This window comes from Sturnus vulgaris, chromosome 16 (assembly GCF_052056855.1).
Source record: "Sturnus vulgaris isolate bStuVul1 chromosome 16, bStuVul1.hap1, whole genome shotgun sequence".
Taxonomy (NCBI): domain Eukaryota; kingdom Metazoa; phylum Chordata; class Aves; order Passeriformes; family Sturnidae; genus Sturnus; species Sturnus vulgaris.
Genome location: NC_142258.1, coordinates 8,711,594 through 8,737,035, shown reverse-complemented (window position 1 = coordinate 8,737,035; position 25,442 = coordinate 8,711,594). Strand labels below are relative to the sequence as shown.

The 25,442-nt window shown below is 40.9% G+C and overlaps 1 protein-coding gene across 1 annotated transcript; it reads left to right on the top strand.

Moving 5' to 3' along the window:
- Window positions 1-218: 218 nt before the first annotated feature.
- On the top strand, window positions 219-24,851 carry NOMO2 (NODAL modulator 2). Its single transcript, XM_014895345.2, has 31 exons — window positions 219-390; window positions 657-746; window positions 1,991-2,036; window positions 2,480-2,580; window positions 2,705-2,811; window positions 3,002-3,074; window positions 3,601-3,753; window positions 4,436-4,573; window positions 5,098-5,187; window positions 5,800-5,905; window positions 6,315-6,465; window positions 7,560-7,737; window positions 7,949-8,090; window positions 8,958-9,089; window positions 9,844-9,980; window positions 10,255-10,342; window positions 10,794-10,857; window positions 11,645-11,740; window positions 13,810-14,019; window positions 14,268-14,350; window positions 15,344-15,503; window positions 15,628-15,754; window positions 16,342-16,455; window positions 17,092-17,219; window positions 17,782-17,923; window positions 18,733-18,816; window positions 19,733-19,843; window positions 21,160-21,261; window positions 21,492-21,611; window positions 22,187-22,279; window positions 23,026-24,851. The coding sequence occupies exons 1-31, from the start codon at window positions 259-261 to the stop codon at window positions 23,155-23,157; spliced, it is 3,630 nt and encodes a 1,209-aa protein (XP_014750831.2). The 5' UTR covers window positions 219-258; the 3' UTR covers window positions 23,158-24,851.
- Window positions 24,852-25,442: the final 591 nt, after the last annotated feature.

Sequence of the window (25,442 nt, the reverse complement as noted above, 5' to 3'; positions counted from 1 at the left end):
ATCACCGGGATGGGGCGGGGTCGGGATATGAGGGCGGGATATGGGGCCGGGCCGGGATCGGGGCAGAGCCGGGATATGGGGCCGGGCCGGGATCGGGGCCGGGCCGGGATGTGGGGCCGGACCGGGGCGTGTCCAGCGGGGCGGCCCCGGGCAGCGGCCGGAGTCCTCCGGGCCGGCAGGCGGCGCTGTGGCGGCGGGGCGGGGCGCGGCGCGGCCCTTCCGGCGGCGCTGGCTGCGGGCGGTGGCGGCGCTGAGGCGATGCGGCCCCGGCCGGTGGCCGCGCTGCTCTGCGCGCTGTGCTGCGCCCTGGCGCGGGGCTCCGAGGACATCGTCGTGGGCTGCGGCGGCTTCGTCAAGTCCGACGTGGAGATCAACTACTCCCTGATCGAGGTGGGCGCCGCCGGCCCCGGCTGCCCGCCCCGGCTGCCTGCCCGACGTGCCGAGCGCTGCCGCCCGGGCCGCGGGCACAGCTGGCGGTGGAACTGCGGCTCTTCTTCACCCTGGCACTCTGCAGCCTGCTTGCCATAAACCGTGTCCTGCTGCCCCCTGGCACGGCTGCTACTGCTGTATGACAGCACTGGGTTAGAGTGCCTGGTTCCAGTGCTCCTCACCTTTTAAAAAAAAATCTTTGTGTCTGTTTTGTTTGCTTCTTTTAGATTAAGTTATATACAAAACATGGTACTCTGAAATACCAGACAGACTGTGCTCCGAACAATGGGTATTTCATGATTCCCCTCTATGACAAGGTAAGACACACATACCTGCGCTGTCCGCTCTGTGCTGGAGGCAGCAGCTGCCTCCACCTCCATCTGCCGGCAGATTAAATCTCAGAGCAACCCACCCATGAAACATTTGAATCAGGACATCATTTAGGTTGGCTTGGATCAAAGTTTCAACTGTTTCTTTTTGTAATGCAGCGACTTTATTTCCCAGTGCTAATTATTAAGAGAAAAGCCAGCTGACTGTAGCTGCAGTGTTCCATTTGTGCTGTTTATTGGAATTCCTGCCAGCAGCTGTGTGCTGTAGCTGTACAAATACTGCACAAAAAGTACAGGCTCCTACGGAGATAAAGCTTTCAGATTTTTTTGCCTATGGAAATGGAAATAAATGTATATGAGAAGATGTTTTGGTATGACTGGATTGAAAATAATCTGAATGGTTAATTGCAGATATTAAAAATGTTTTAAGGAATAATGATCCAGGAAGTTCAGAATGTATCAGTAATTTGATGTCTACTTAGACTGGAAAGGTGGTTACATTCAAATTAAATACAAACTACCCTTAGTCAAGGGTCAAGGTGTTTTGCTCTTTTAAGGAGCTGGTTAACTTAGGGTTCAGAAGTAGGAACACAAAATGGTTTGGGTTGGAAGGCACCTTTAAAGGTCATCTAGTCCAGCCACCAAATAATTCCTTCCCTTCCCAGTCTAAGAATGTAACATGCTTTCTGATCCTGGTAATTTCATTCCTAGGCCTTTGAGCCTTTCCAAAGATGAACTTCAGAATATATGTGGCAGAACACATGTGGTGCTCTGAGATGCAAAGAAGATCCCTGTATTGATCAGAGCTTTTAAAAGGATTGGAATTTTGTTACCCCGTGTTTGGGCAGAATGGTGGAGTGTGACTCAGTGGAAATATCAGAGGCTGGTTTAGAGCCCATCTGTTGGGGCAGGTGGAGATAGATTTGAACACTTTCTAGCACTGAGTGTTTGACTGTGAGCCAGGTTTGTGCTGGAAGCAGGATAAACATGGTGATACTTAATTTCTGCTCTTGGCTGGTTGTGAGCCCAGCATCCCAGCCTGTCTGGGTAGATATGGCTGCTGCTTTGAACAGAATATCATAAGCAGGAGGAAAGGAAAATGCTGGAGAATGGTACACTCAAGTCTTGTGTTCCTCTCTGCAGCATGATGCTTGTGTTCTGACTTTCTTTTTCATCCTTTAGCTAAATTGAGTTTAGATCAATGAAGACAGTTGCTGCTTTTTATTTTTTAGGGGGATTTCATTCTTAAAATTGAGCCTCCCCTAGGGTGGAGTTTTGGTAAGTGCTTGTATGTCTTCTTACAATAGCAAACTGTATCTGCAGTGTGGGACTTATCTCTAACTTGCAACTGGCAGGGAAAATGGAGCACTTTTCTAAACCTATAAACCATACTGCATGGTTTAATAACTGAAATGTACTTACTGTACCAGGGGAAAGTAAAGCTGGGTGGTAGACACTGAACAAGTAACCCTTGAACTGATTTGAAGCAATGTGGATTTTTGAAAAAAATGGCCACAGCTGGAGGAGGGAGAGAGGATTTTCAGCATCAGGATTTGGGGGTGCTTTAACTTTAATGAAAACAGACTTCTAGAGCAGCATTTGAATTAATGCCATGCTTGAATTATTAAATTTCTGTGACAGTTATGTAAAGCTGAAGCAGAGTTACTTTGTGGTTGCTGTCTCACTAACTATCATGCTGTTACATCGTTCTTCTCTTCCAGAACCAACCAGTGTAGACATCCATGTGGATGGTATTAATGACATTTGCACAAAGGGAGGTGATATTAACTTTGTGTTCACAGGATTTTCTGTGAATGGAAAGGTTAGACTCCTTTATCTTTATTTATTCCACCTTATGCTAATTCAACCTTCGTAAAAACATTCACATTCAGCTCTACACATTCATGCTCTATTTTCATTCATTCTGTTTCTTTTTATTTTGACAGGTTCTCAGCAAAGGTCAGACATTAGGTCCTGCTGGAGTTCAGGTTGTACTGAGGAATGCTGGCAGTGACCTAAACATACAAGCAGCTATTACACAACCTGGAGGAAAGTGAGTGTGGGTGGTGCATACTTAATTCATCCATTCATTTGCATAAGATCCTTTCAATTCTGCCATACTGACTGGGACTGTACCAGTTCTGAAATTTATTTTCTAACATGAATAGAGTCTGAATTGTTTTTCTGTGAACAGATGTTTGTGGCTGTTTCTGAAGAGACATAATCCCTTTCTTACCTTGCAGGTTTGCTTTCTTTAAAGTGCTTCCTGGTGAATATGAAATCTTTGCATCTCATCCTACCTGGATGTTGAAAGAGGTTAGAACCTAGAGAAGTTCTGGTTTGCCTGTTTAGAGAGGATGATCTGCTAGACCTTGTCTGGATCAGTTAGTGTGAGGAGAAAGGGGCTTTGTGGGTGGACTGGGTTCCTGGAGTTTTTCTGCATCTAATTCAGGTAGTCAGGAAACTGCCTCGTACAGACCCAGTTTGGAGATGGTGAAGCCAGCCAGGGAAGGGCTGGCAAATGAGCTTTTGCTTTCCATGTTCTGATCCTGTACATTTTTCAAGAATATTGTAGCTCAAATCCTTCCCTCTCAGGCTGGTTGTTTTTTGAGGGACTCTGATATCCTAACCATTTCCTAAATCAGTGAAGCAGGAAAAATACTGTTTTAGAAAGTATCTTTGCTCTAGTCTCGTAATGTTTTGAGTAGCCTGGGGACCCTCTGAGTTCTGCTGCTCTGGCTTCTGTTCCTGTTGTTGAATGTGCAGTCTCTGGTTGTTCTTAAGTGCTGTAAATGAGATTTGATGCCTGCTTTTGATGAAAATGTTTGTTTCTTTATTTCAGTCGAAGACAGTGGTGCGGGTGACAAGTTCCAATGCTTATGCTGCCAGCCCCCTGATTGTTGCAGGCTACAACGTCTCTGGCTCTGTGAGAAGTGATGGAGAACCCATGAAAGGGGTCATGTTTCTCCTTTTCTCTTCTTCTGTCTCTAAAGAGGTAATGGTTGATCAGTACCTTTTCAATATGAGTATGGCTATAAATAAGAAACAAATAAATTCTAGATTCATATTGCCCTGACACTCATCTGTCATTCACTGGCTTGTAAAATCCCTTAAACTGTATTTTTGCATTTGGTTCTTTTGTGTTATTTGTTTTTTTTTTTTCCCCCAACAAGGCCCTTGTAATCCAACATGACCTCCATGGAATTATTTCGTAATTCATTGTACAGTAGCTGTAATTTGTCTTCAGCATGACATCTTAATTACTCGTTGCCCTTTTGATGAGAAGACAAAGTTCAACAGCTTCTATTGCCACTGTACAAGTGTGTTAAGAAATGAGTGTGAAACATTTGGTCATAGAGAGCTGAGCTCTGTTCTGCAATGCTAACCCTGTCCACAGAACTGAAGTTAGTTAAGACACGGTGGAGTTTTGGGGATGTTGAATTTCCCAGTGTTCTGTCCTTGTCACCATAAAGTTGATGATTTTCTGTTTTTTCCTGTTTTACCTATACATGAATTTTAAGCCATGTAATCGAACTTTGCCTCTAAAATGGTTTTATACTTCACATCACTCATTCACAGTTGAGTATTTTGAGCCCTCCTGTATCCACCCTCTCCCCCCCAATTGCTTTCTGTATTCTTCTTTGACACAAAAAGTTGTATTGCATTTATTACTACAGGATGTTGTGGGCTGCAGTATTTCTCCTGTGGATGGATTCCAATCAAAAGATGAATCTTTATCCTATTTGTGCAATGTTGTATCAAAAGAAGATGGATCTTTCAGCTTTCTTTCTCTGCCAAGTGGGAAATACACTGTGGTAAGTGACTAGAAATTCATTGCTTGTCTGTTCAGTGGGTTGTTAACTTTCATTTTCTAAACCACAGTGTGCTATTGCCACCTGCTCTCCTTTAAGCTATTTCCTTTTTTTCCCATTTTCTTTATTACATCTGGATGGTGTGGGAGCATGTTCTCTGTGCATTGTCTGGAGTGATAGTCCTGCATTCTGGATTGCAGGAGAATCCTGCAATCTGTGTGCTCTACAAATGGGATTCAGGCTTCTCTCATGCCTTTAATCCTTCTGGCAAGTAAGCTCTTGCACATCCAAGTATGCTGTATTCTGACTAGGGGACTACTTTTCCATCTTTTCTGATAATTTCCTGGTTTCCATTAGTCTTGAAATATTGCCCATATTTGTGTCTCCATGCCTTGGAGTGATTTTTTTCCAGGAGGTTTGCAGCTCATTTGACCCTTGGTAGAGGTGTCTGATAAGAACATGGAAAATGGTAGAGGAAAACCATTGTCATCACAGCTTAGGAGTCAAAGCCATGTGTCTTCTTTCAGATACCATTCTACAGGGGAGAGAGAATCACCTTTGATGTTGCTCCATCTAGATTGGACTTTGTTGTAGAGCATGACAGTTTACAGATTGAGGTAAGATCTGCAGAGGGAATAATCCTTTTGTGCCACTCATCCCTGTAAAAGCCTAACTGATTTTAGCAGAAAACAGCTGTATTGTGGAAAAATTTCTTAGTAGGAAGTTGAAGATGCTTGTTTATGCACAGCAGGTAGAAGACAGTTTCTAGTACTGTGCTGTGTTTCTATACTTGGGTCTCTTTTACTAGGAAGAAACAAAATAGGGCAAAGCTGTCTGCAGTGTTCACTTTCATGTCCATGTTGCAAACAGGCAGTAATCTTCTAGGTTGCTTGTACTTCCTTGTTGAGATTGTCACATCTCTGGAGAAGGGCCTGTAGGTTCTGCTGGTTTGCAGAGTGCCTTGTGCAATGGCATTGTAATCTGTGACTGCAGCCCTCTGAGCTTTACTAGTGCAGATAAATTGAGAATGTGTGTTTTGTACTTAGGGGAACAGTATGCCTGGAGATCAGTTTGTACTGTCACTATGATTATCCTGGTACATTGTTTCCTGGACCTGTAAATAATTTTTCCTTATATGTGTGTGGAGAGAAACCAGTTGGCATTGATTGCTGTAGGTGTGTGTTTGCATTTCATGAGTAATGACTAATGTTAATGTTTTCCCATTTCAGCCTGTTTTCCATGTGATGGGTTTCTCTGTCAAAGGCAAGGTGTTGAATGGTCCTGAAGGAGAAGGAGTTGCTGATGCCACTGTGACTCTGAACAATCAGATTAAAGGTATGAAGTGCACTTGATCTTTGTTGCTATAGGGAACGCTTTATTAAACTCAAGTACAGGACTAGTGTATGATGTGGAATTAACCCTTCAGGATAATACACTGCTTTTGTTGCAATTTATTTGAAATATTAAAGTGGATTTCATCCAGTTGATAAATTTTGCATTTTCTGGTTTAGATGGGAGCATTAGATGTTCATTTGTTCGGCAGTTGAAAATTTCTTAATTGCTTTCAACCATATGCCAGATTGTACTTTGAAATACAGAAATGAAGGTTCATCTAGTAAAAAACCAAAACTATTTGGTGTGCAATATGAGTTAAAAATAGCCTAAAGGAGTGTATGCCCTCTAGATCTGTTGATACAGAAGGTTAACATATGCTGTGGTTCCTAACCCTTGTTATTTGTTACAGTGAAGACAAAAGCTGATGGCTCCTTCCGTCTTGAGAACATAACAACAGGTACCTACACGATTCATGCCAGGAAAGAACACCTGTTTTTTGATACTATTACTGTGAAGATTGCACCAAATACACCTCAGCTGGCAAACATCATTGCAACGGGGTAAGGACTGGTGTCAGGATGAAAATGCAATTTGATGTGTGGATGGGGCTATGAAAATGGGTGATCCTTTCCCATGCCATGCCCAGACTTGTGTAGTGTTGTCAGGAACTAAATATTACTGAAGAAATTAAAGGTAAATAGGGCAGCATGAGTGCATGTTTTGTGCACAGTATTTTGCTTAGTAATAGTTAAGGTTTAGAGCATCCTCATAATAAGCTCTCCCTTGCAAATGAAGGCACTAAGACCTGGGTAAATTAAGAATTTTAGAGTGGTATGTGAACCAAGAAAGCAGCAGAGAAGCGTTCTACCACTTCACTTTTGCACAGAAGAAGGATATCTGGAGTCACACAGCTGTCTGGTGCAGTGTTGTGCCAAACCTCTGCATTTTACTGCTCACTCTCAAGGTCATTGTTGCCTTACCTGAATTGTCTCGTTTGATGCCTTGGCAGTGAGTCTGAGGCTGTGCAGTAGTGGGAGATACAGCGTGAGCTGAGGAAGATGAAAGGGCCACGGTTCTGTGTCCAGGACTTCAGAGGAGAAGATAGTGGCAGTGTTCTGGAGAAGTGAAAACTTGGATTTTACTGAATCAAATAGCAGTCAGCTCCTACAGAGATAGCCAGCCAATTAGAAAAAACCCGTGTGCTACTAAATTATGGGGTACAATTTATTCAGTAACTAAATATGTTGTGCTGTTGAAGGCAAGAAGTAAAACTTAACAGCTTCTTATTTGTCATCTTGTCTTGTGCTTTCACAAGTGTAGGTGTACCAAGGTTGTGTTCCAGTGGATTACCTATCATATTTGAAGTTTTTGACACAAAGCATTTGAAACTATTTAAAACCTGGAAAGAGAAAGTCCTAAATCCATTGCCTGCTTAGCACAAAAGAAAAAAAAGGAAAAAGGCTTGAAATGATTGGGTTGGTGGAAGGGAAGAGTGAAGCAAGTTGCTTGCAAATCTCGTTCAGGAGAAATCCTTTCCAATTCAGGTGTTATTACCTCAACATAGAACTTTTTAAGGAAGTTCTAAAACAAGTGTTTTTTTATGATCTTTGTCAAATCAAGATGTGTGTTCTGATGACTGGCTTTTATTTAACAGGTTCAGTGTGTGTGGCCGCATCTCAGTCACTCGCTTCCCTGACACAGTCAAACAGATCAGTAAATACAAGGTAACCATGACACCTGAAGACAAGGACAAAGCACCACCGGTTACAACAGAAACTGACCCTCATGGAGCATTTTGTTTCAAGGCAAAATCGGGTACATACAATGTTCAGGTAAGAATGAGCTTTCGTTTCTTCATTGTAGGACTGTCATGGTGTTTTAGAAGATTTTGGAAAACACGTTGAAGAGGCTGTTTTTGCTTTGCTTGGGATTTAGAGTAGATTTCCACTTTCCGATTTCTGTTAAATGCATTGAATACAGCAGAGTGGGTTTCTGGACTGATATCTGAGAGGTGATGATGCCTTGATGTCATATACTTTACAGGTAATTATTCCAGAGGCTGAGACCAGAGCAGGGTTGGCTTTGAAACCCAAAAGGTTCCTTGTTACTGTTACTGACAGACCAGTGATGGATGTGACCTTCTCTCAGTTTTTGGCATCTGTCTCAGGGAAGATCTCTTGTTTAGGTAAGTCCATGGTGAAAGTGAAATGGCAATGGAATGGAGAGTTCAGCACTGCATGAGTGAGTGTTGTTGACATCAAGATACTTCCTGTGGTTAGTCCCATTAGCTGATAAGTAAATGTAACTTGCAGCACATGGTAAAAGAAGCTCTTCTTGGGAAATGTTGTGGCCTAGTAAGGTCTTTTAACAAAATTTGGAGTAAAGTTACATACCTACTTTTAATACTTGCTAGGGATAAGCAAATCTTCCTTCCTCAGAAGATAAGTGGCTTCTGGAAGGAAACGGTGCTGACTGCTACTTGGGATACTGTACATCAATCAGAGAAGTACTGGAGATGAAGAAATTTACCAAAAAAGGGAAAAAAGCAGTGCATATAAAAACTATAGCATAAATGCTCAAGCTGTTGGCAAAGCTTTCAACCTCTGTTCTCTTTCATAAGTTTTTGTCTTTATTTTATTCTAAGGTTGCTGTTTTCTGTTACTTTCCTTGATTACCTACTGATTTTAGCAGATGATGATTGGAACCTGATTTTTGTCATTTTTACCCTTCCTTTTCCCTCTCTGAATCCTCCCTGCACTTTATGTTTTGCCTCTCAGGTGTTTACTCAGCTCTTAAATTTCTGCAGAGTGAGGTGAACCCAGGGATTTAATGTTGATCTCAGGTTTTTTCTTCTCATTAGATAAAAGAATATGATTAACAGTCTCAAAATGCTGCAGAATGCAAAAAAACCACTGGTAAACATGTGCCTAAGAAACAAGTTTTAATTAGAAACGTCCTCTGCTGGGAGGGAGTAAGCATTTGACTGTTAGTACCCCTGAGGTGTGTCCGGGGGGGTTTTGGGTGCAGGCTCACGTGCTGTGTTCCCTCCCAGACGCGTGTGGTGACCTGATGGTGACACTGCAGCCCGTGAGCCGCCCGGGGGACAAGCGCAGCCTGCAGCTGGCCGGCACCAGGGACTCGGTGCCCTTCACCTTCGAGGGGGTGCTCCCGGGCAAGTACAAAGGTAGGAGCAGGGGAGCTGCTTGGGGGGCACCTGGGCAGCTCAGTTTGTGGCCTAATCTGAGCACTTCTGTTATCATGGATACCTTTTACAGTATGCCCAACACAACTGGGAAACTCGAGAGAATCTGGAAAAATACCTTACAACAGTGCATCAGGTTTTCTTAATGTTGGATATTTAACCCTGTGTCAGCCCAAAGGTTACTGCTCACCTGGGTTGTAGGGTCTGCTTGGCTGGTGTGGGGTATGTGGGCTTTATCATGAGCCTAAAGACAGGGACACACTCTAGTTCTGCTCCCAGACTGCTGCTCCTAAGAACAATGTGTATTTTGCCAGCCTGCCTTGGCCTGAGAAAATAAATTATTTTCCAGGGAAAGGTGTATAAGGAGTATGTCAATTGCACTCCTTATACATCTTTCCACCAGGATAAATTAAACAAAAAACAGTTTATCACAATTTAGGTTATGATATCCACTAGATTACTTTGCCTGTCACAATAGTAGTGCCCACTGTGCCTTCCAGGGTGGCCAGGCTTCGTTATTCCTTTTCACAGCACAGCTTTCCTGAGGCACGTGTTGGGTTCCTGGTGATGCTGCAGTGCTGTGAGCCAGGTCTGTTACTGCAGGCATTGTCATGTATTTATTTTTGAAGATTATTGTCAGGGAAGCTAGAGAGACACAAACATTTTATATCACAAAACCTGCCCTTATTTACTGAGTTTTATGTTACTAATACACTTTATGTGATATATGTTCTAGTAAGCATTGTACATGAAGACTGGTGCTGGAAGAATAAGTCTTTGGAGTTGGAAGTCTTGGAGGAAGATGTGTCAGGAGTAGAATTCAGGCAGACTGGATATATGCTGAGGTGTTCTCTTTCTCATGCAATCACACTGGTACGTGGGAAACAAATGTTCTTGTATGTTTTTAATGACCTTATGTTGGTGGATAGGATTATGCTTGGAGTCAAGGCTTTCTTCTGTCTCTGGAGGGGCACAGAGCACAGGAACATTGATGTTTAAAGTGCTTTGAGATTTGTCTTTTAAGTTTGATAAAATGATCTTGTGCTAGCTGTTACAAAAGAGATGGCATTGGTGTATCTTGAGGTAAATACCATTTCATTTTGTTGTTTGGTAGTTGCTAATAGTAAATTGTGCTGTGGCTTCACAGGAATTTTATCAGGATGGAAATGGACCAGAGAATGTTGGTGTTTATAACCTGTCCAAAGGAGTTAATAGATTTTGTCTTTCAAAGCCAGGTAACAGCTTTAAAATGTTAGTTTAAAAAATGAAAAATAACCAGTTAGCTAATACTGCTGGGAACTAAAAAACCAAAATTTTGTTATGGTTTCTGAGGTTTCTGGAAGGCATTGTTTTAATTGGGACTGTATATAAATGATTTGTTCCAAGTTTTCAGAATTCTCCATTTCTTCTGCTCTTTAGGCCTTCACCAAATCTAGATTCCAGAAATAAAATACTACTTTTTTTTAAAATTGATGATGAAAGTATTTCTTCTTTGCTAAATGAAGATAATGTTAAAATAATCTCAATCCTATGTGTTCTGTTTGTCAGACACATTAGAAGTCTGTGTGAAAGGCAGCAGATACATAGTCAGATTTAGTAGTTATTTCTGTACCTCTGCTCTCATGTGATCTTGAGGCTTCAGGCAGCTTGAATTTTCCGTGGCTCACGTTTGCCTTGCTTTGGTAGGTGTGTATGAAGTGACCCCGCGCTCCTGCCACCAGTTTGAGCACGAGTATTACACCTACGACACGTAAGAGTGTGACTGTTCCTCACCTTACACCTACCTGTGTGATTTTCCATTGAGCTCCCTTCTCCTGCTTGCTTTCAGCAGGACAGGGTGTCTAGAGGGAAGCTCTTGCAAGGTGGATCACACGTGTTCTTTTGCCTTTCCTATCTTAAAAGTAATAAAAAATCACCTAATGATGGGGTTTGAAGATGCTTTAGTTACTTTAGATGGGTATTTTTGTCCACTTTCTGTCTGTTTAGTGTTGGGTTTGATTTGTAACAGAAGAGTTATTTCAGTGAAAGCTATTGGTCACTTCTGAGAGCTGAAAGGCAAAAGATAGGATAGTAAGATTACTAAGAGGCACTTACCACTATTGCATGTCACTGGTGCCATGACCCTCTCGTGATTTGATTTTGCTCACCCCATTTTTTCCAAGCTGAATAAATGTTCACCCTTTATCACAAATAAGCAGTGCTGATCTTCCTCAGTCAGGCAAGTTTACTTAGTTATTTATGGATTATGGTCTGGTGATGTGTTTGATGACATTTTGACATATGAAATCAATCAAATCAGCTTCAGCTTGAGAGGAAGCAGAAGGCATAAAGGAAGGAATTGCTTTGGGGTTGGAGTTGGGAAATACTCCCTTTCCAATAGATGACCATCCCAGCACTACAGCTTTGCTGTGTAATTTCTGTATCATTATTTATAAAGCATTTCAATCTCAGGGATGAGAGGACAGACTCTGCTAAATAAGATTTACTTATTTAGGAAGGGGACCTTGAATTCCTGTCTTTGTTCCTTTGATTTGCAGGTCCTCTCCCAGTATCCTGACACTCACTGCAGTTCGCCACCATGTCCTTGGCACCATTGTGACTGATAAACTGATGGATGTGACTGTTACCATTAAGTAAGGACAAAGAAATCGTGGGGCTATAAAAAGTGGAAGAAAAAGACATTTCTCTCATAAAGCTTTACTCCAGTTTTAGTGCTGCAGTGACTGCTTTCTAAGGGGATGGCATCCTAGCCTAGGCTGCAAGAGGTTTTTAATGCTAAGATGTGCTTTGAGTTCTTTGGAGAGAGATAAATCCAGCCTCATTTTGAGCATTTCCTCATAAGTTCAACATTGCCCCTCCCTACTTTTGTGTCTTGGTAAAAATGAATGATTTTCTGAGGTTTTAAATACTTTAATGAACTGATGTTTCAGAATTCAGAGGATGTTGTTTTAGCTTAGGTCTGAGCTCTTTAAGGCACTGGCATCTATTTTTTCCCTTTTTTCTTTCATCAGAATGAGAATCTGCTGCTTTAGAGCATTGTAAGTGGTGTGAGGAGGGTTATAAGAGGAAAAGCATGCAGAGTGATTTAAAACTTGTGTGATTTATGTTTAGCTGAACAGACAGCTCACTAGGGAGCACTCACTGATTGGTGAGCAGCTTTAATTGTATGAGGTGCCTGATCTGCCTGAAAGTGTCTGATAATGATGAGTGTTTTATTGATACTCTGCTGGTGTCTACTTGTTCTAGACTATGGATTCTCAAACTTTTTTGAATGCAGAAAACATCTTTTCAGAGAAAATTACCTGCATGGCATTGCCTCGAGTTGTCCAAGATTAATGACCCTGTCATTGCAACTGCTGGGCAAGTCCAGCAGCTGGAAAGGAGTCACTGAGACAACAGAGAGCCATTAGGATTTTAAAAACAACTTAGTGAGGAGGTGAATATTGTACCAACCTTGTTGAGTTTTTGGAGACTATTGGTCAGTGCTTTGAAGGCAGCTCAGTTGCCACAGATCTCTCTGTTCAGTCATACCTCAAGGTTTTCAGCTGAAGTCAAATTTGTGAAGTGCCATCAACGTAAAGGGAACTGCTCTAGGTTTAAAAGCAAACCAGTTGTTTTTACAAGTCTGTGTACCAGATCCATGGCTGTGACCCATTAACTTTCAGTTAACAAGAACCCTCAACCTCACCCTAAAGCAAAGCTTATCTTCACCAGTTCTTGATAATAGCTCGGTATGTTTAAAAAATTAGACTGTAGTAATTTATTATGAGTATCTTGAGATTGTGTGTGCCTGTACAAATTTTTAATACGCTTTCAGAAAAAAAAAAAAAATTACATGTTTCTGTGTAGTGTCTGGACTGCAGAGAAAGAATATAAAGCCTTGATGAAACTTAGTGTGATAGAGCAATAGTAACTGTGTCTCTTAAAAAGACAAACTAGAATATAGGTGAAGACTGAAGCAGGAGACACAACTATCCTGGTAATCTAAAGTGGCTGTAGGAAAAGTGATTGTGATCATTTCAGTTGAGTCCTCACTGAGAATTCAGACTGTTGGAGAAAAGACAGATGATAAGATACAAAGGATGATTGGAGTCTAGAAGAAAATGCTAGAAAAGAGAGGCTACAAGATAAGGGAGAGTGAAACAAAATGCACTGTTCTCAGCTGATTCTAAGAACTTGGTTGAATTTATCTAGTAATCTGTTCACTGGACAGTGATAAGATAGCTGGGTAGTTCAAATGTATAGGCAGATAGGTGAGAACTCAGAGCTCTTCCTGGGAATTGCTGGCTCTTAGAAGTATTTATGTGTGATAGAAGTTATTTCCTTCTGTTATTCTCTGCTCCTGAGAGGTGGGTTCTGAGACAAAAGTTCCTAGTTCTGGAAAAAAAGCAAGCATAGCAGTTTTAAAATTTATTTTGTACAACTCTTCTGTATTAAGCTTGTTCTCAGGTTGGACATTCCAGCCTTTCTCTTTTAGTTCGGGTCTTTGTTAGAGGTACCTTTGCAAACAGATCCTTTTGCCTAAAAATTTACCACTTCTGTGCTGTTACCAGAATAAACAGGGCAGTTAAAGAGGAGGATGGGTTTAAAAAATATCCTGGGACTTGTCTGTGGTGGTGTAAGGGCAGTAATTAACAGATACAACAAGCTCTTACCTCTCCATATGGAAGGAGATGATTTTGTTTTTTCTCCATACTTTCAGGTCATCCATTGACAGTGAACCTGCCTTAGTTTTAGGGCCCCTGGAATCTGTTCAGGAGCTCCGTCGGGAGCAGCAGCTGGCAGAAATCAAGAGCCGCCGGCAGGAGAGAGAAAAGAAGGGTCAGGAGGAGGAAGGAACAAAGCCACCAGTGCAAGAAATGGTGGAGGAGCTCCAAGGACCATTCTTATATGAATTTTCATACTGGGCAAGGTGTGTTCTTTGTGCTATTATGTGGTCAATTGTCAAACAGAGTAGTGATGCAATTCCAGGTAGGACAGAGCTGCTGCCTGGGTGCCTTTGGTGACTCTGAGCTACAAGGAAACTTAGTACTGCATAGTAAGAATTTTGCTTAGGTTGTTGATACTTTTTTCTTGGAGTGTTTAGATGCATTCTTACACTCTACTCTACATGAGAGCTGCTAATTCAATTTTTTTCTAATTATATCTTGTGTTTTACAGGTCTGGAGAGAAAATTACTGTAACACCATCATCAAAAGAGCTGCTCTTCTACCCACCTTATGTGGAAGCAGTTGTTAGTGGAGGTAAGTATAAATAATTTATTGTTTGAAAGGATTTGATTTCTATGGTTGAAATGTATCTGTGTAGATAAACATATGAATAACTTGAAAAGTAATGTTAGGGAAGTTTCAGTTGCAGCTATTTCTTTGAGCCAGTTTAATTCTGGAATTTGGAAGTTATTTGATAGAGGATGCAAGTACAGTTTTTATCAGCAGAATATTCTTCCAAGTGATGAAAAACCACCTGGCACAAGAGGAAGGATAGGTTTCTGGGTACTATACCAGATTCTCAGAATTGTTCATAGTACTGTCACCTAGAAAAAGAGTTGTGAAAAACAAGGTTTCTATTTTGAATTTGGTAACAAATTTAAGTTTCTGTTAAAGTTTTTTTTTTTTCTTTTCCCACTAGATTACAGTAATAAAAATATTCACAAAAAAAGACAAACTTCAAAATTGTTAGGGTTATCATCAGTTACTGATGCTGCTTGTTAGGTCAGTGTCCATCTTGTCGTCAGGTTCTTCAGTGAACATACTTTGTTTGAAATCACTAGGAAGTGTTAAGTGCCTCTTTTCATGTGACTTTGTTTGCATATTTTAAATGCATTTGAGGGAGGGAAATTAAATTTTCTTAATGTCATTAAACATGACATATGCTGACCTGAATTTGAACTCAAAAGATGTGGTAAAAGCTCAGTGTAATCTGGCTAGAAGGAGGTGTCACTGCCATTGTCTCCATGTGGCTGCAGTGTATGTAACTCACTGAGAACTCCAATCACTTCAGAAATCCATAAGGTATTTTTGGAAATGTGCTTATAGCTTCGAAATGTAGTTACTCATTTTGGTACTGTTCAGATGTTATAAAATGTGTTGAGAGGCCATGAAATTGTGTGGATTGATCTCTTGTTCTAAGATAAAAGGCCACCAGCTCTTTGGAAGTAATTAAACTGTTGTAAGCCAGAGTGTCAAGTATATTTTTGACCTTTTTCTTTGTCTTAAATCCCCTTCACAATGACCAAGAGAGTTGTCCTGGGAAGCTGATAGAGATTCTTGGAAAAGCAGGCTTATTTCTGGAAGGGAAAATTCATCCTGAATTGGAAGGTGTTGAGATTGTCATTAGTGAGAAGGGAGCAACTTCTGCACTTATCACAGTTTTCACCGATGCCAAAGGCACTTACAGGTAATGAACAGATTTGTTTTGAACCTTTGGATTCTTTAGTTAAAATGCAGTGGTTGCTTGACAATGTGTATGTGATATCCAAGTGTTTCTTCTGAAACAAATTCTGTTCTCCTTTTATTGGAAGTGTTGGGCCACTCCACAGTGACTTGGAATACACAATCACTGCTCAGAAGGAAGGTTTTGTTTTGACTGCAGTAGAAGGAACAGTTGGAGACTTCAAAGCTTTTGCTCTTGCTGGGGTGACATTTGAGGTAATGTCCTGAACATTTTGTGTTCTAAATGAATAGTGTGTGGAGTTGGAGCTGGACAGGCAAAAAAAGTTAATCTGTGTTTTCCAAAGACAAACGGGTGTGGAATTTTGGGATAATTTATTATTATTTGGATAATAATTTTTGTCATGAGGAGCCAAATCTCAGTGGATGAGCTCTGTTGTAGACCATGACTTGCCATGCAGAAGATACTTTACAAGGTTTATGGAGTGAAAGAGCCTTCAGTCCAAAAGACTGGCTTTGTTTGCTTTTGTAGAGTTGGACCACCCTGTTTTAATGAGTTTTATCCCTCAAGGTGTAGATGTAGTCTGGTCCAGCTGGTGCCTGGTTCCAGTCTTTGGGGTGCTTTGTTCTGGCCTCCCTGTGTGTTCTGTGGAGTGGTAGAGAATGGCTGCTGTGGTGGCACATGGTGTGCCCTGGGCTGTGGCTGCCCAGGGCTTGGGAGCAGAGGGTTCTGCAGCCCTGTGGTCAGAGCCAGCCCACCTCTGCACCCTGCAAGGGGCTTTTCAACTGAATCCTTCTCCATAAAGAAACCTTCACACTTAAAATGGCTGTTTTTTCAAAAACAGATCAAATCAGAGGATGACCAGGCTCTTGCTGGAGTTCTCTTGTCTCTCAGTGGAGGGGTGTTTCGGTCCAACCTCCTCACACAGGACGATGGCATGCTGACCTTTTCCAATCTGGTGAGTTGAAGTGATTCTTCTGAGCATGGCTTTGTTACTTTGCTGTCCCAAACAGAGCTGTCTTGAGTGGCAGGTGTCCTTTGAAACCCTAACCCACGATGAGAGATGCAGATCCCTGAGAAGAAACAGCACTTAAAATCTTAGCAAGTGAAAGATGTGAAATCTAACGTGGCAAGAGGTTTCTCCCCAACAGGTCGTAGATGATGTTGATTGATCTCAGTTACTAATTTGCAGTCTGTAAACATGAAACAAGCCAATTTGTTGGTGATCATTGGAGAGTCTTTAGGGGGAAGGAAATCTAATTACATTATTGATCTATATGTGTGTAGACATGCTTGAATAGTTTCTTTGCAGACATCCTTCTTTTGTGGTCACTTTCCTGCCCTTGAGGTCTTGTGGTAAGGTTTTAGGGCTGTAGTTTCCTTTCTCTTTTAACACTTTGTCAGCAGGAATTCCATCAGTTTATTGTCCAATGTGCTCCCTGGTTTTCACTGCTCACATTTTGTGGCAGGTTTAACGTGTGGTTGGAAGAGAGGACTTCAGCTCTTCAGAGAACTCTTGCAAAGTGTTTTTGTTTGGAATTGGTGAGTTTTTGCATCACTATGAGTAAACAGCTTGTTTTGTGTCTTTTTGCAGAGCCCAGGGCAATATTACTTTAAACCCATGATGAAAGAATTTCGGTTTGAACCATCATCACAAATGATTGAAGTGCAGGAAGGACAAAATCTCAAAATCCAGATAATTGGTTACAGAACAGCTTACAGGTCAGTGAAGCTGGAATCCATGGAAAATGCTATGGGCTGTATCAGGATGTGTTTGCTAAATGTGTTTCCTCCCAGCACACCTCTGTTCTTGCAGGTTTGGAGGAGACTTTCCAAGTCTCAAGGTAACTTAAATATGCTGTGTATAGGTAATTTTTTGGCCTTTTTTCATGGATGTGGATATATAGCTAAGCCCAGATGTCAGAGCTATAGGAAGAACATGGCTGTCTCAGTGGCACTGGAAGTGTTTATTGCTGTTTCCAATGGGAAAGGAGAGGACTGTTCTAGGTATGATAGACAATTCAGATATCTGTCTTCAAGATCCTTTCTTTCCTTGTCCTCAGGGATAAGAAAGAACTGTTGTCCATGGAGTTTAGGGAACTTGGATTCCTAAAGTTGTGCTGTGAACTGCAGCGAATTCTGATGATTAAAACTGTTTTACACATACATTTTAAACACCTCTTTTATTCTCCATGCTGTGGTAAAAGGCAATAAAATGCCTTTAAAATATGCATTAAATCAGCATCTGCCCCCCTGTAGCAACTGGTTCTCTTTGTACCTTTAGCTGTTATGGCACAGTTTCCTCTTTAAATGGAGAGCCTGAGCAGGGAGTCTCAGTGGAAGCTGTGGGACAGAAGGATTGCAGCATCTATGGAGAGGACACAATAACTGATGAAGAGGGCAAATTCAGGCTCCGTGGCCTTCGGGTGAGTAGTAGGAGATTCTCTGTCATTTACTTGTGTGTCAGTGTGATGATGGAGCAGTGAAATGGGTTCTGTCCAGCAGCCACTGGTTTCTGTTTCCCATCATGTTTGCTAACTCAGACTCCCTTGAGTCTCTCTGAGTGAGGAAACACGGTCATGTAGTGAACATTCAGTCTGATAAAAGGGAGAGAAAGCATTGTGGTGTAAGTCTGTGAACTTGCTGGCAGCATACTGTGCTGGCCTCCACAAGCACTGAGCAGTTGCTGTGACATGACACAATCCCCTGCTCAGTGCTTGGGTGACCAGCAGGGAATTTTCATAGCAAAAGAACTTGGAGAGGTGCTTAGTTTCTCTTGTGAAGATACCAGCATCCTGTTTTTAGGAGGATATTGGGTGAGTGTGTTGTTGGTTGCACAGCATGTATGTGAAGTAAGCTGTTCTTCAGGGAATGGGGAAGCTGAATTTATGGTACCATTATGTAAGGAGTCAACAACTTCCTGAAGTAAAAGGCAGTATTTGATCAGGTTTTGATGCTGTGTTTTCCTTCAGCAGATGATTCTTTTAATACTGTGATGTAACAAACTAATGCAAGTTTTATATAGCCTTTTCTTATTTTCTGACAGTAAACACTCCTAATAGTGTTATTGAATTGAATTTTCTATTTGAGATAAGGAAAACTTTAACTGCATAGAGTCAAATCTGTTTGGGTGGTGTATCTTAAATGGAGCATTAGAAAATTCTCTTTACTGCTCTCTAAAATTAAAGTATGTATTATTCAGTATTGGGATTTATCATCTGAATGTTGCTTCCAGCCTGGCTGTGTGTATCATGTCCAACTCAAAGCTGAAGGCAATGATCACATTGAAAGAGCTTTACCACAGCATCGGGCAATTGAGGTAATTTTTTCTCTTTTTTTGTAGCAACACTTAAATATGAAATGGGTCTGTCTAGGCATTCTGTCAGCAGCAGTGTAGTGAAGGCATTCTGTTTAGACAAATGCCTTTCAGCAAGTTAACTCCCTGAAAACAGGTCCCATATTGTGTGTCAGCACCATAGCTCAAAACTGAAGTGAGATGAAGCCCAAACAGTAAACAAGTGAAAAGGATTCTTTCACAGTCATGAAAACTATGCATCCAGAAACAAGAGAATAAATGTATGGAATACCTTTCAACATTTCTTTATGATGTGGAACAAAGCAGTGGTAGCTTGAGGATGTCATAAATTGTCATATTGTTGTACAATTGTATTGTACTATTGTCCTACATTTGTATTTAGTTATGGACAGAGAGATATTGTTATGTTTTATTGGTTCCAAATCATGCAGTCTTGATGTAGGTGAAATTGTAATTTGGACTAGCACTTTTATCTTTATAAAATGTAGTGATGACTTTGCATTGAAAACTGGTGGAATCTTGTTAAATATTCCACATTAATCAACTGTATAAACATCTCTGTGCATCTCTCAGCACAAGTGCAAAATACTGAGACCACTGTTCTGAGATCAGGCAATCTTGTGGATGTACCTCAGTCTTTTCCAGATTAGTTTGTGCTTTTGAGACTTCCATTTTTAGTTTAGCTTAATGTCATGAGCCTCATGCTGAAAATGCCCAAGTCTGCACTTGCAAGCTGTGCACTCTGGAGAACAGGGACTTGCAATGGGAAAGCTTTCAAGTTTCCATGTGGTTAGTATAGAACAAAATCCACTTTTTATTTAAAATTATGAGCAATATTTGTGTGTGTTAACAGTTGTGTTGATATCCTTTGTTAACTGTTCGTCTGTTGGTAAAATCCTGAGTCTGTTTTCCATTGCAGGTTGGAAACAGTGACATTGATGATGTTAATATTATAGCATTCCGGCAAATTAATCAATTTGATTTAAGTGGAAATGTAATTACAGCTTCTGAATATCTCTCCACATTATGTGTAAGTTCAAGCCTTTCATCTTTGTCAAGTTTATTTGCTATTGCTTTCACAATGATTTTTTTTGCAGGGTCACTGGAAATGGTTCAGTAGCCAGAGCACACATTTAATTAAAATTAGAACTAATGAAGGTGAATTTGAATTCCAGATAGAATGAAGATTGCAGTGTTCCTGATGCTTTGCTTTAATGTTTCCATTTTTCATGGGAATATGTCTAAGAAATACCTTCTCTGGTTTGCCTGTACATTTTGGGATATACTTCCCTGATCTGTAGAGGGATCTCAGCACGGGTGAAATGAGTCCTTTCTATAAGAGAACTGCATTAATTCCTGAAACATGTGAAATTTTTGACCTGTATGTCAAAACGTGGAGATACCATGTGAATGCAGTGATACCATGGGACATGTGAGTTTAAAAGTACATCATAATAGACAGTATGAGAGAAACAGGAAGGCTGAAATTTTCAAAATTCAAAACACTGTACTGTGAACTGAAAAAGCTTGTAAAATGCCTCTGATCCTTTTGGCTTAGGGCTCAAATGCTGGAAGTGTCTGCAAGAGGTGTTAGTGGGGTGGGAGTTATGGTATCATTTCTCAGGTTTAAAAGCTCCATAAAATGTTACCTACAAATATAAATGCAGTGCTTGGATTTCTTTCACACTAGTTTGTTATGCATCTCACCTGCCAAGATCTCATTGCTAAGCTGTTGGGTTTTTTGGGGGACATCCAAAGGATCCAACACTCAGAGCAGGTGTGAAGGGAAAATGTGTCACCTTACTGAAGAGCCCCTGAGCTTGTGTTCCATCTTTCTGGGGAAATTTAAACCCTTGCAGTTTAGCCTAAGCAAATAGGAATTGATGATAAAATTTGATTATATGGAAGTTATCCAAGCCTGTGCCCTCTTCATATTAGGTGGGGTTTTGTGTTGCATGTACTGCACATCAGCTGTTGATGGGTGCATGTCATCAACCTGGCCTCCAATGCCATTCTTGTCTCTGAAAGATGTGCTAAGACTGGATTCAGACACAAGTGAGAGCAGTTTTGTGATCCACAGCACAGACTGCTTTTCATACACTGGGTATGTGAAAATGTCAGAGAGCAGCTGTTCATAAATTATTTCAGTTTCTATAAAAAGACTCTTTCTGTGACTTCTCACATCCCAGATTAGAACATTTCCAGGTGTTCTTACTTGACAACTTTCTGTTTATATAAACACATGACGAATTTTGAAGTGCTTTTATCCCTGAAGATGTGGGATATGTGAAATATCTGTTGTGGTGCAGGCTTGGAAATACCTGGTTTATGCTTCTTCAATTTCAGGTGAAGCTCTACAAAAGTGAAAATCTTGACAACCCAATTCATACAGTCAACTTAGGCCTATCTCTGTTTTTTCATTTTCCACCGCTACTCCGAGATGGAGAGGTAAGAATATTGCCGGAAAATTAGCTTAGATCACTTTATTTTTTCTTCCCTAAGGGCACTGCAGTGTAATTTGTGGTGTGCCTGCAGAGCTGTATTCATGCTGGACTAACAGCATGGGACTTCCAGTCTTGCAAGATTTGAAGCCTGTTTAACTGTCCTTTTGCCTTTAACTATGATTTTGTCTCAGACTGCTCCTGATGCTGTAGCCTGAGTGTATTTTTTACCCACAGAATTACGTGGTGCTTCTGGATTCTACATTGTCTAAATCACAGTATGACTACACCCTGCCTCAAGTTTCTTTCACTGCCATTGGGTATCATAAACACATTACACTGGTCTTCAGTCCCACTGTAAGTACTGAATATTTCCATGTTCCAATGTTCACCTTGGGAGCAGTATTTGGTGTTATTAACCTGCATGTATTTTGTGCTCTTGGCCAAGCTTTCTATTAGTGTAAATACAAAGAGGTTTATGAGTGGCACTAGAGTGACAATTAATTTACATTTGCTGTGTGTTCAGTTGCCAGTGGAACAGGAGGGAGACATGAAACAACAGTAGGAACTGAAGGGTGCAGATGTGCCTGAAAGGTTCTGTGCTGGCACGGCTGCTGTAGTGGGGTCACAGAGGTGTGGGCAGCATGGGACAGGTAAATCAAAGCACACCAGGCTGACTGTCAGTGGAGACTGACCATCAATGAATTGGCTTTACAAAGCAGCACACCTCAGGAAGGGGTAATTCGTGAGTGACTGATCCAGAGCGTGGCTTTGAAGTGGAAAGTAAAGTAAATCCTAGAACAGCACTTGGAAGGAAGTCAAATGGGAAGGGCTGGATGTGCCTTATGATCCTATTGCTGATGTTTCTTAGAGCTGAGGGATTTCACAGTCAACTTAAAAAAAATAAAACCCATGATGTGCACTGTTTGCAGAGAAAGCTGCCTGAACAAGATATTGCCCAAGGGTCGTACATCGCGTTACCGCTGACGCTGCTCCTGCTGTTGGCGGGTTACAACCACGACAAGGTGGGTCAGGGGTGGCTCTGCTCTTACCCAAATATTACTGTCCTATCAATGCATATGTTTCACTGTGCTGAGTGGGGGTTTGTTGGGTTCTTATCCAGAGAGAGGTGCAGTCACTGTCCCCTTATGTGACATAAGAAAAGCCACAATGTAGCCTATTTTTGGACAATTACCTTCCTTTAAAGAAACCTAGTGTGAAGGTGAGTTCCTGTGCTGTGGCTGAATTTTGGCTTCTCATTTGATGGCTCTGAGAAAAAACAATACAGCATCATTAAAATTCAGATAACCAGACTCGGTGATAATAGGAATGAAAATAATTATTTTATTGGCTTCAGGAACCATCACACTGGAAAAAGTCTTGCACGTATTCAAGTGTGGTCTCTTTAGCTTTATACCCTCCCTTGTTCAAAAACTCTCAAGAGGAATACAAATACCTGCTATATGACCCCCTCTGTTATCAAGCTGTGCTCTTCCAGTCTGATATGACTGGATTTCTCTTTTACCAAGAAGAGAAATTAAATTTGTGCAGTTTGATTTCCTCTCACACAATCACTTTAGGTTTTGATTATCAGAAATTCCCAGCAGTTTGGTTTGATTCTTCCCCAAGATTTGCTGCCATATTCTCATGTCTTTGTAAATGTGCCAGCAGTGCAATAGATTCCGTTAGGGGCTACATGTGTAAAGAACCATACCATTCAGACCTTACATATCATTGTAACCACAACTTGCTTCCCTTTGTTTTTCCCCAGCTCATTCCCTTACTGCTGCAGCTGACAACTCGACTGCAAGGGGTCCGTGCTCTTGGGCAGACAGGCTCTGACACTGGGGGCTCTGAGGATGCAAAGAGACAAACGAAAAAACAGAAGACGAGAAGGACATGAGCTGAAAGGAAGGACTGGATGAAGTGGTGCTCTGTCAAACTGGAGCCTGAGGAGGCAAAGCCACTAAAACACATTTTTGTTGAATTTGCAGACTTGACATTTTCTGTTTTTGCTATGTGAGCACCATTTGTCACATTAGCTCCATTTTGGTTGTAAATTTTCTATGGAGTCTATAGATTTCCTTGTTGTAAAATGATTAAATGAATCTGCTGTCACTCTTGAGTGCATCTCTCATACTTGAAGACAATTAATGCTTTTTTTTTCTTTTCATTGAAACAGATCATGCTGTCCTTATTAATGATTTATAAAAGCAGTGGTAATAGATTATTTCAGTTTCAGTCTCTAGATTCTGGAATGATTTTTCCTTATTTGGAAATCATTCTGGAATTATTTCCTTTTTGAAATACCCACTTTACAGAAGCAGCACACAGGGATTCTACTACATCAGTGTTGCTTGAAACAGAATTGTAGGGGACATAGCTGGACTGGTCAGTTATATCATTGTCACTTCTACTTCAGCAGTTTGATTGAGAGTCTGTCTGATTTCTGTTCTTGTCCAGTGATTATGTTATCTTTGATTAATTTTTTGCCCAGTGAAGACAAACTCTCTTCATGTCAGGTAAGGTTAGTTATTAATATCAGGTAAGTTCTGATGTTCCTCCTGCAAAAGCAGTGTTTCAGTTTTAGTTTCCTGTCCAGTGTGATCTCTTTAGACCTCCAGTATTCCTGAGGTGGTTCCAGCTGGCTGCACTACTCTTTCCAAAGCTTTCTTGGTGTTACCATTTACCCTCGATGGTCACATCTCCTCTCAGGCCATGCTCAGCCTTTTTCCGAATTAATGATTGAGTTTATTTTTTTTTTTTACCTTCTTTTTACCTTTTGGGTTTTTGAACTATAAGGAATGTGAATTTTTTGAAATCTCCAACGTGTACAGTCCCAATAATATAGTCTGTAATAAATAACTGTTTCTTACAGGTTCTCTTTTGATTCCTGCTAGAAGTAGGTAGTTGGACATAGACAGTTTAAATGTTAATGGGGCTTTTTATTGACAAACACTATAAAGGTTAACAGAGCATTTGAAGATGCACATAAATGCCTACAAATATTGCAAAGACATTGGTACTGCCAGTAAGTGGCAATGTTTCTCTTTTGCAGTACTTGAAATAAAAGTCCCCTTACATTTAAATGTTTAAGCTTACAAACCCTGCCATTCTTAGAAATTTGGGTGCTGAAGGTTTTATGCTGTTTTTGTTGCACTTTGCAAAAATTTGGGCTTAAATAATTATAACTTTGTTTGATGATGATTCTAATCTCTCAGAGGGAAATTTTGTCAGGACCATAACAGGAATGTAGAATGTTGAAATAGCATTATGTATAGAGCTTGAGATGAAGCTCTAATAAATTACCATGCTCTACTTAATGACTTTGATTTCATATTGCTGTAATGAAATATATGAGGAAAAGATATTCTAAGATTAATAATAAATTGTATGTTTTCAGTACATTTTTATTTTAAGCTGGTGAATGTTAAGAAAGTTTTTGCTACTTTGGGGAATGTATGAGGAAGAAATGCACATATCCATGTGCCTCAAGGGAGTTCCAGATATTCTGATCTCTGAACTGTGAGACTGACGGATGATTGAACTTAAACATTGGAACTGCTCTTAATAAAAAGAAAAAAAGAAATGTGACAATTCTTGCCAATTTAATGTTTACTTCTAAATCTAGGATTTTCCCAGTGTCTCATCTCAAAATTGTCTTTTCTTTCCCTTCCCTTCACACTTGTGACTGACTATGAGTCCTAAGTTATGAGGTTTATTTTGCTGTTGAAGTGTAAATTCCTAACAAAAACTGTAGCTTGAAGTTCTCAGTTGGCAGAGAAGTTGTACTCTTTGAGAAAACAGGGAAAGCTAAAGCATGAGATAATTTTCTAAAGCAGAACTAAAAGCCAAGAAATCAGTATATTCCATTATTTGTAGAAACCAATGATGAGATACACAGGCCCAAGCAGGAAAAGGAGTGTGGTCTCGAGCATGAAGCAGGACAGACAGACAGGTCTGTGTCCCTGGGTTTGTACACACACTGGGGCTGCAGGGGCTGTACCTGCAGCTCACCTGAGGAGATGGCTCTGCCCTGCTGCTGAGCAGAGCTTGGAGCACACAGGGGCTTCCTTGGGACAGCAGCACTCAGTGCAGAAATGGGGGATGCTGGGCAGCACTGCCTGCTGTTCTCTGCTGCCTGCAATGCTCAGGTTTCACTTTAAGTATCTGAGGTTTGAGGTTGTG

What these genes read in the sequence shown, in the direction of transcription:
- NOMO2 (XM_014895345.2), top strand. Translation starts at nt 259, where the DNA reads ATGCGGCCCCGGCCGGTGGCCGCGCTGCTCTGCGCGCTGTGCTGCGCC. An exon ending in TGATTCCCCTCTATGACAAG is followed by an intron (nt 747 to 1,990) that starts GTAAGACACACA and finishes TTTATTTTTTAG; the next exon opens with GGGGATTTCATTCTTAAAAT. An exon ending in CACTGGTCTTCAGTCCCACT is followed by an intron (nt 21,612 to 22,186) that starts GTAAGTACTGAA and finishes CACTGTTTGCAG; the next exon opens with AGAAAGCTGCCTGAACAAGA.